Source organism: Sarcophilus harrisii, chromosome 2 (assembly GCF_902635505.1).
Source record: "Sarcophilus harrisii chromosome 2, mSarHar1.11, whole genome shotgun sequence".
NCBI classification, from domain to species: Eukaryota; Metazoa; Chordata; class Mammalia; order Dasyuromorphia; family Dasyuridae; genus Sarcophilus; species Sarcophilus harrisii.
Genome location: NC_045427.1, coordinates 32,215,233 through 32,225,271, shown reverse-complemented (window position 1 = coordinate 32,225,271; position 10,039 = coordinate 32,215,233). Strand labels below are relative to the sequence as shown.

At 42.2% G+C, this 10,039-nt stretch overlaps 1 protein-coding gene across 2 annotated transcripts; it reads right to left on the bottom strand.

Annotated features, from left to right (window-relative positions):
- Window positions 1–208: 208 nt before the first annotated feature.
- TEX37 (testis expressed 37) lies at window positions 209–7,608 on the bottom strand. Of its 2 annotated transcripts, none has more exons than XM_031949814.1 (4): window positions 7,538–7,608; window positions 6,984–7,025; window positions 5,093–5,185; window positions 209–1,242 (listed from the first exon to the last, which is right to left on the bottom strand). In XM_031949814.1, exons 2-4 carry the CDS (start codon window positions 7,008–7,010, stop codon window positions 511–513), a joined length of 852 nt encoding a protein of 283 aa, XP_031805674.1. In that variant the 5' UTR covers window positions 7,011–7,025; window positions 7,538–7,608; the 3' UTR covers window positions 209–510. The 2 variants fall into 2 exon arrangements, with proteins under 2 accessions (XP_031805674.1, XP_012395971.1); XM_012540517.2 differs by having other exon boundaries at window positions 7,143–7,584.
- Between the last annotated feature and the right edge of the window lie 2,431 nt (window positions 7,609–10,039).

Below are 10,039 nucleotides of genomic sequence, written 5' to 3'. Positions count from 1 at the left end.
GACAACAGATGAGGCTTCAGAAGTGTGAAGCGGCCATTTAAGGTCGAATGGAAGGGGAAACAAGACTCAGGACCCCTGCTCCTCCTCTTGTATCTTTATCTCCAGCATTTAGCACAGTGCATTTAAGGCTCTTCTCTCCCCAGGGATAAGCGTGGGGGCCCAGTGTGCTTGGCCAGAGCGCAAGAGGCAACCTGAAGAAACGCAAGAATCCAGTTGCACTTTCTTGGTTTATTTAAAATCTGACCCCTGCCCTCTGGAGGAGCGACACGGTGGCTGTCACACGGTGGTCTCTCCCACTGGCTTTCTATTGGGCTCTCAAGGTTACTGAAGATAAAATGGTTTCAAGGGTCTCGGTTGGAAAGGCAGAGACATCTTATCTGGTCATAACTATGTGCTACTCAGTTCACAGTGTTCATTCGTCTCAGGAAATGGATCCTTAAGTTCCCCGGGTTTGGGACATACCTAGTTTTGTGTGCTGGGATCCAATCTGGGTCCAGAGGAGGATGGTGATCACTGGGACAAATTTGGGGCCTTAGGGGCCTTCTGGGCTGGGTTCTGAGTGAAGGGACAGGGCTCTAGGTCCCTTGCAGTCCTCTGGGACTCCTTGAAAGCCAGGTGTTCTTTTGTCACCACAGGGGCTGAAGTGGAAACAGTGGGGCAGAGGGGAGCCTGAGGGGCCTTCTGAGCCGGTTCCTGGGTGAAGGGACAGGGCTCCTGGTCTCTCGCTGTCCTCTGGGGCTCCTTGAAAGCTGGGTACCCTTTCATTAGCACAGGGGCCGACATGGAAACAGTGGGGCAGAAGGGAGCCTGAGGGGCCTTCTGGGCCAGTTCCTGGGTGAAGGGACAGGGCTCTAGGTCTCTCGCAGTCCTCCGGGGCTCCTTGAAAGCTGGAGCTTCCTTTGTCAGCACGGGAGCCGACACGGACACGGTGGGATAGAGAAGAGCCTGGGGGCCCTTCTGCCCTGGGTCCTGGGCGAAGGCCCCGGCCTCCAAGTCTTTTGCCGCCATCTGGGGCTTGGTGAAAGCCCTCATCAGCACAGGGGCCGACTTGGACAGATAGGGGGAGAAAGGAGCCGGAGGGGCCTTGGGGGCTGGCTCCTGAGGGAGCTGCTGAGGCTCTAGGTCTTGCACAGAGGGCGGGGGCTCCTTAACAGCTGGGGATGGTTTTGTCTGCTTGAATGGTGACGTGAAAGGAGCCTGATGAAATTCTTTCTGCCATAACTGGATTTCTGCCCTCCGTTGCTGTGGAACCAAAGCAGATACAAATCAAAGGCTGAGGGGGAGAGGGGGTCACTCACTTCATTCTTTTTCCCTTCTTTTCCTTCTTTCCTTTCCCTCCTTTCCTTATTTATTTCCCTTTCTTCCCTTCCCTCCTTCCTTCCCCTTTCTTTTCTCCTTCCTTCCTTCCCTTCTTTCCCTTCCTTTCCCTCCTCCCTTTCTTCCTTCCTTTCTTCCCTTCATTTCCTCCTTCCTTCCTTCCCCTCCTTTCTTTCCCCACAATTCATTTGTCACCCACCTCCTTGCTGCTCCTCAAACACCAAGTGCATCTCCCACCTCTGCATCTTTGCTCTGGCTGCTGGCCATGTGCCTTTGCCTTTTTTTAAGTCTCAGTTCGAATCTCACCTTGTAGAGGAAGCCTTTTTTTAATCTCCTCTTTATCCAGCTTCTATCTCCTTCGATCTGAGAGTATGTTCCATCTATTCTGTATATATCTTGTAGATACCTGGTTATTTACATCAATGGTTCTCAAACTTATTTTCAGTATCTTTATATTATTAAAAAAAAATTATCGAGGATCTGTCCAAAGAGTTTTTGTTTATGTGGGTTTTATTTATACATAGTTACCATATTAGGAATAAAAACTAACTGAATCTGTGGACCCTCTGAAAGTTTGAGAACCACTCAATTACATAATGTCTTACCCTGTAGAATGCAGGCTCCTTGAGGATGGGGTTTGTGGGCCCAATTTTCTTAGTATCATCAGTGCTTATCACAGTTCTTGGCCCATGGAAAGAATTAAATCACTGCTTGTTGAATGATTGAGTTTAAAAGGGAAAGGGTCTTCTCATGATGGAAGCTCCCGTACCCTCCAAGAACCTGGCTGACCCATCTTTAGGAATCAGCATCTTGGTTTCCAGTGCCAGGAAGCATCACAGTGGACTACCAACATTAGGTCCCCTTGCTCTGATTAATTGGCTTTATTGCAAGTTGGCCAGCTCACCCACTTTTCTAAGTCTTACTCTGCATCTGGAGAAGAAAGGTTCACCCAGAGGATTCTTTCCTCAGTGTAGGGGAACTTCCTCCACCAATGCAGTTACGGTCTTAGAGAGTTGCTAAAGTACAGAGGGGTTAATCGGGTCATCAACCCAAATCGGGTCAGGGTACCCAGGGGTCTCACTGGTTCCAAAGCAAAGCAAACAAAACAAATGTGGGAATATGTTTGGAAGAATTGCACATGTTTAATCTATATTGGATTGCTTTTAGTCTAGGGGAGAAGAGTAGGGGGAAGGGAGAAAAATTTGGAATACCTAGTTTTACAAGGGTAAATGTCGAAAACTATCGGCATGTATTTTGAAAAATAAAAATCTATTATTTAAAAAACAAAGCAAAAATAATCTCTGCCCTCAAGGAGCTTACAAATTCTAATGGAGAAAGAAGCCAATTTGCAAATAGGTGTATACAAGATAAAATCATTAGAGCAAGGACAGAAAAGAGGTGGAAGGAAATCACATAAGCAAAAAGGGAACAATATAATCACTTATTTGCAGATGATATGGTTTACTTAGAGAACAGCAGAGTAAAATAAAACATCAGTAAAAGATGTAATATATTAAAGAAATCAACAGCTTTCTATGATTACCAAAAAAACCCAACCTGAAGAGATAGAGAAGTTCCATTTAAAATAACAGTATGTATACAATATTGAAGGATTCAATCACACAGGAGAACTATATAAATATAAATATAAAATACTTTTAACAGAAATAGAAAGCTTAATAATGGCAGAAATAGTTATTGTCCATGGATAAATTGAACCAATAGAATAAAAATGACAATACTAACCAACTTAATTTATTTATTCAGTCATGCCAGTCAAATTACCAAAAGATTAATTTGAGGCATGAGAAAAAAATAAAAATCTGGTCAAGAATCTTAAGAAAATAACAAGAAAGAAAGAAAGAATGCTAGAAGCACCAGATCTCAAGCTAAGTTACAAAGCAACAAAATAATTGTTAAAAAAAACATTAGGTATACAACATATAGAAACAAATCAACCTAGTAACCTAGTGTTTGATAAAACTCCCAAATACCAGCTCTTGGGTAAGGATTTTGTTTGCTAAAAAAAAAAAAAAAATACACAAAAAACAAAGTAAAACAAAATCAGTGGTCTGGCAGAACTTAGATTTAGACTAACTCCAAATGGATGTATGCTTTAGCTTTAGATAGAAAAGGTCACATGACAAAAAAAATTAGAGAAACAAGGAAGATATTTTATTTCGTATCTTTGGGGGGGAAAAGAGTTTATGATCAAACAAGGGTTAGAGAGGTTAGACAGCATATAAAATGGACAATTTTGATTATATTGTATTAAAAAGGCTTGCCACAAACAAAACCAATACAGCTAAAATTAGAAAGTAAACCACTAACTGTAAAAAAACAAAGAAAACTTTGCAGCAAGGTTCAGTGATAAAGCTCTCATTTTCAACATATATAAGTAAGTGATTCAAATTCATAAAAATAAGACCCCTTCTCAATTGAGCGCTAGCCAAAGATAGGAACAGGTAGCTTTCAAAGGAAATCCAAAATATCAACAGTCATAAGAAAAAATGTTCCCAATTACTAATTTGGAACTACTAATTAGAGAAATGAACATCCAAACAGCTCTGAGATTCTACCTTACAGCCATCAGACTGACAAATGAGAAAAAACCAAAAGTGATTAATGTTGGAGGAGCTGCTTTTAAAAAGGAACATTGAAGCCCTGTTGGTCGAGCTGTGAATTATTCCAGTCATTCTGAAAGGCAATTTGGAGCTATGCCCATCAATCTTCCAAACTATGTGTGTATATTTTTTGACTCAGATAAATGATGAAATGGATGGGTGCAGAGAAACCTGGGAAGGAAGATGAGGAGAGAGAAAGAAAGGAAGAAAGGAAGAAAAAAAGAAAGAAAGAAAGAAAGAAAGAAAGAAAGAAAGAAAGAAAGAAAGAAAGAAAGAAAGAAAGAAAGAAAGAAAAAAGGAAGGAAGGAAGGAAGGAAAGAAAGAAAAGAAAAATGAAAGAAAAGAAAGAAGCAAGAAAGGAAAGAAAGAAGCAAGAAAGAAAAGAAAGGAAGGAAGAAAGAAAAGGAAGGAAGGAAGAGAAAGAGGAAAGGAGGGAGGAGGGAAGAAAAAGGGCGGCGGGGGGGAGGGGCAGGTATGATACTCCATCACTCAAAATTCATCAGTTATCTCTGGAGATGGATGGCCTGTTTCATCATGAATCCTTCAGAACTGTCTTGGATGGTTGCATTCATCCAAATAGCTGTTTTTACAGCCGATCATGACTGGCTGGTTCTAAGACAGTAACTCTAAGGCTGAACTAAACTGTTAATCTGTAAGTTGTGATCTTAGTCTAAAGGGCCTTAGACTTGGAATTCCAAGACCCAAATGGCTTCAGATGCCCGTTCTGCTGCTTACTGTGTGATCTGGGGCAAACCAGTCTCTGGATCTCAGGCTCTGCTCGGTGAAATGAGCAGTTTTCATTTCCCACCAGAATTGGGAGCCCCCGGGAGTCCCTTTGGGCCTAAACCCCCGTGTCCTGAGACATTTGGGCTCTTTGGCCCTCTAACCTTGTGGCTGGGCCTTCCCTGGAACTTTCTCCGTCCCCTGGGGCCCAAGGCTTTCCTGTTAGTCCTGCCCATTGCTGACCAAACACCTCTCAGTCAGGAAGAACAGGGGGAGACATTGGAGCTTCTGAAATTATGTGTGGGTTAAGAGCTACTGAAGCAGACTGCCCACATAGGGGATCCGCGGTGCTCTCCTGTTCCCAGTGGGACAAAAATTAGTTATTTCAGTGAAAAAAGAAAACAAAGGACAGGACAGGCTCCACCTACCTCCTCAGGATCTTCCAGAGGAGATTTGTATTTGCTAAAATCTTTGTAGTCGACCATGTAGGAACTTTTGTACATACTCAAATTCAGAGGTGCCTGCAAATATATAATTTTTAAAAATTAAATAAAGAAAGTAAAGAAGAAAAAATTCCTCCTAGAAGAATGTCACCTAATGCTCTCCCCAGCATTTGGTGCCTGGCATACAGTAGGCACTTAATAGATGTTTATTGATTTATCAAAAATGGCAACTTTACTTGCTGTCGGATCTGAGTTCTACCATTGCTGCCATTACCTCTTTGCTGGGAAAGATCCTCACATCATGAGGTCTTTGTTCCTACACTGCTCATTGAGTAGCTATGGGGTCTTAGGGTAATCACTTGACTAATCTCAGTATTAGTTTCCTCATCTGTAGAATGGGGAGAAGATCTGCACTGACTTACCTCGTGGCGGGGGGTTGGAAGGACAACAGATAGGAAATGTCTGGGAAACCAGAAGGCACTGTTAACAGTCCTTCCTCCTAAGCCTATTCCCCACCTATACAGGTAGCTGGTGGCTCAATGGGCAGAGCAGTGGGCCTGAAATCAGGAAGGCCTGGATTCAAATCCAGCCTCTGGCATTGCCAAGTTGTGCAACCCCAGGAAAGTCACTTATCCTCTGTCTCACTTTGTAAAGTGAGTACAATTACTCAATTGTAAAACAAACAAATAAACAAAAAATTGTAAAAATAAAAATTGCACCTCCCAGGGTTATTAGGATCTGATGAGATAATTAGGATCAATCACTTAGTACAGTGCCTGGTACACAGTAGGTGCTATATAAATATTTATCCCTTCTCTCCCCACTCCTAAGGAATAATCTATACAGTGGAAAAAGCACTGGATTTAGGCTCAGGAGAAATGGGCTTAAATCCTATCTCTGATACTGAAGATCGTTGATTTATTAATATTTATTATTAACCCACGTTAGATTGTAAGTTAAGTGAGGGTAGGGACTGTCTTTTACCTTTTTTTGTGTCCCTAACCCTTAGCACAGTGCCTGACACATAGTAGGTACTTCATAAATATTGATAGATTATATGCCTAGCACATACTAGGTGCTTCAAAAACACTGATTTATAATTGGGACCTTTCCTTCGTTTTCAGAAAACAGAAGCCAAATGACTTGCCCAATCAATCACCCAGTTAATAAACCACTCAGATTGTCTAATTCCAAACCCAAAGCTCTGTCCATTAAATAACTTACTATGGGCTGAGGACGGTTGGCAAGACCATCTATCTTTAGAATGGGAAAAGCGCTTGGCCATCAGGCTGACAAATTCTACCTCTGACACCTTTCGACCTGTGGGACTGGGGCCAAGACATTTTCTTTCTTTAAGCCACTCTCTAAAGCTACAGTGTCCAGAGTGAGGGGAATCCCATCCTGGGGTGAGATAATATCATTGTATTGATGAATCACAGCTTTCATTTAAAAAGTGGGGAGGGAGGGAATAATCCTAATACCTACTAGCTGTGGGATTCTGGGCAAATCACTGAAGAGATTCAGTTTCCTTATTGGAAAGAGGGGTGATATAATAGCAGCCCCTGCATCACAGGACTGCGAGAATCAATAGATAACATTTGTGAAATGCTTTGTAAACCTTCAGGTTTTATATAAATATGAGTGATTAATATTAATCCAACACCCTCTTTTTACAGATGAGTAACCTGAGGTCTGGAGGGATTTGCTCGAATATTCATGGTTAATCTTCATTTTCCTGCCTAACATAAAATGTACCCATTATATAGGAATTCTTCAGAATTCACCGAAAGGATTGGGTAAGAAATGAAGCTTCTTCCCAATGAGCAACCCCTGAGAGGTTCGAGTAGAAAGGGGAAACAAAGTCCCTAAGGCTCACCTGGCTGGGATACATTATGCCCTTCATGATGAACAGGAAATCCTAGGGAGAAGACGAGTTAGACTTAGCCAGTGGTCAGATGCCCACATGGAAGGGAAAGCCCCCACTGGCCTCCATCCAGCAAACCCTCCCCGGCTCCCCCTTCGCTGTCCACTTTACCTTGCAGGGAAGGGGAGCTGGAGAGTGGGCAGCAGGAAGGAACCTAAAGGACCTGGGGCTCAGAGACAGACCTTTGGGGTCTGGGGCAGGGTTCCGGCTCTGGGGTCAGAAAGGGGGGGGAGGAGATGGGGACCCTGCATCTTGAGCCGGCCAATGGTACTGATGAGGAGTCAGAGAGCTGAGTGACATGTGGGCAGTGACTGGGGAACAAAGGCTTGTTCTATGTAATGCTGACTCTGCCCATCGCAGCCCTGGAGAAGCCAAAGTACAGTCTCAGGAGCTGGAGTGGGGGCTACCAGGGAGCCCCCAAACCAGCCTGGGATCAGGGCTCGGCTACACGAGCATCCCCAGAGAGGGAGCACCTGCTCTGTGGAAATCTGGGGATGGGAGACTACCTGGACGCTCTCCAAGGGACTGTGGTGCTCTCAGGGGGCCGTATCCAGAAAAGACTCCAATGGAACCCCTCATTGTGACATCACACAGAGAACTTGGGCAGTCTGGGAATGGTATAAAAGAGGGGGTACATAAGAGAAGGGGTGTGGCGCCAGGACCAACGCCCAGGAAAGGAGCCTAGGAAAATGACATTTAACGGTCTGTTACTTCGTAAATCTCTTTTCTCCTTCCTCCCTTTACTTGACAAAATTCAAAACTGGTCTATGACAGAAAAATCGACAATAAAAAGAGAAATTAAAGGAATATCCATCAATTAGGGAATGGTTGAATAAGCTGTGGTTTTATGATTGTGATGGAATCTTACTGAGCTGTAAAAAATGATGAAAAGATTGATTTGAGAAAAACATGGCAAGAGTTGGATGTAGTAATGCTGAGTAAAAATGAGCAGAATCAGGAGAACACTGTATTTGGCAACAGCAATATTGTTTGAAGAGTAACGGCAAACAATTCCAGTCGACTTGTGATGGAAAAAGCTATCTGCATCCAGAAAGAGGGACTGAAGGGGAATCACAACATAATGTTTTCACCATTTTTTATTGTTTGCTTGCTTGTTTTTTTCTTTCTCATTTTTTCCCTTTTGATCTGATTTTTCTTGTGCAGCATGATTTAATTTGGAAATATGTATAAAGAAATTACACTTTTTAACCTATATTGGCTCATTTACAATTTGAAGACATGATGTCACAGAGAGTGGCTAATTAGGGGGCTGGCAGAAACCATTCTATATCCCGACAAGGCTTGGACATGTGCCTCAAAGTCTCTGTGGCCATTTTCTTAATACACCTTTTGGACTCCCCTGATGGTAAGAGGCAAAGCTGGAAGGAGAAAGACCTTGAGCCTTCTTCCCAAGGCTCCCATGTGGCCCTGTTTTCTTGCCTGCTCTTGTGTTGGTTCTTTCATTTGAAGTGAAAGGAGAATGGTGTCCCAGCAAATCTGTATTTTTTTTAAAGTCCATTCAGCACCGGAGGATCAAGGAGGGACCATCAGGACTCAGTAGGAGGTCAGTCAGATCAAGGATTCATCCAATATTCCTGTCTTAGATTATTAGGAAATCAATGGGACAAGATTATGTATGTTAAGGTTTCTCTCTCCAGAGGTAAGAGAATTTTCACCCACCAAATTCCTTTTATGACACAGATATGGTGCTGACACCTAAACCAGGTAGGGTCAAAACAGAGAAAGAAAATTACAGAACATTTTCTCTAATGAATATTATGCAAAAGTCTTAAATAAAATATTAGCAAAGAGATTACAGCAAGTTATACCCAGGATAATGCATCACGGCCAAGTAGGATTTATATGAGGAATGCAGGGCTGGTTCAATATTAGGAAAACTATTAGCATAATTGACTATCAATAAACCAAACTAACAAAATCATTTGATCATTTCAATAGATGCAGAAAAAGCATTGGACAAAATCCAATGCCCATTCCTATTAAAAACACTAGAGAGTATAGGAATAAATGGAGTTTTCCTTAAAATGATCAGTAGTGTCTACTTAAAACCATCAGTAAGCATCATGTGTAAAACAATTCCACTTGTTCGTGATGAAGAGATCCATTTACACCCAGAGAGAGAACTACGGGAACAGAGTGTGGAACACAACATAGTATTTCCACTCTTTCTGAAAGTTGTTTGCTTGCATTTTGTTTTCTTTCTCATTTTTTCCTTTTTGATCTGATTTTTCTTGTGCAGCATGATAATTGTGGAAATAAATATAGAAGGATTGCACATTTAATATATATTGGGTTACTTGCAGTCTAGGGGAAAGAGTTAGGGAAAGAGAGGGAAAAAATTAGAACACAAGATTTTATAAGGGTGAATGCTGAAAATTATCCATGTATATATTTTGAAAATAAAAACTTTATTAAAAAAAAAAAAAAAAACAAATGATACTTCCTGAGGCAAGCAGGGAAGGGCACTAATGGGGATCAGCTCAACTTTCCAGGTCTTAGATAATCCCACCTTACTATATGTATTCAACCAGAAAGGCAAGTTATGCTGTCAAATCCCCTAGAAATCTGTCTACGGCCTCTGCCATCTTTGCTGAATCCCTGTTGGGGTCAGCCCTCCTTCCTCCTGGTGTCTTTCTCCTACCCCTTTCTTTCCCCCATTCCTCCTTGTTATAGTAACTCTTTTAGGAAGTTCCTCTGTGGATTTAGCCTACTGTTAATTGCATTCCCTCCCCCTCATAATGTATTCCCTTTCTCCTGGCTAATTATATGTTCCACTGGGGAACTTGTCTTTTCTGCTGTTAATTGTTAAAACCCCCTTTCCTTAGTAACTATACGCTCTCATGTTTACCACTCCTGGTGTCTATTTTACCTCTTCTCATAAACAAACCTACCTGTTGGCAAGGAGAAAGCCCTTGTGAGTCCTTCACCTGCGAAATGCTACTGAATTTGGTACCAATTGTTCTCCTCAGTCTCATCACTGGCCCTCA

What these genes read in the sequence shown, in the direction of transcription:
- TEX37 (XM_031949814.1), bottom strand. Translation starts at nt 7,010, where the DNA reads ATGAAGGGCATAATGTATCCCAGCCAG. An exon ending in GCATAATGTATCCCAGCCAG is followed by an intron (nt 5,186 to 6,983) that starts GTGAGCCTTAGG and finishes ATATATTTGCAG; the next exon opens with GCACCTCTGAATTTGAGTAT. An exon ending in CTCTGGAAGATCCTGAGGAG is followed by an intron (nt 1,243 to 5,092) that starts GTAGGTGGAGCC and finishes TTGGTTCCACAG; the next exon opens with CAACGGAGGGCAGAAATCCA.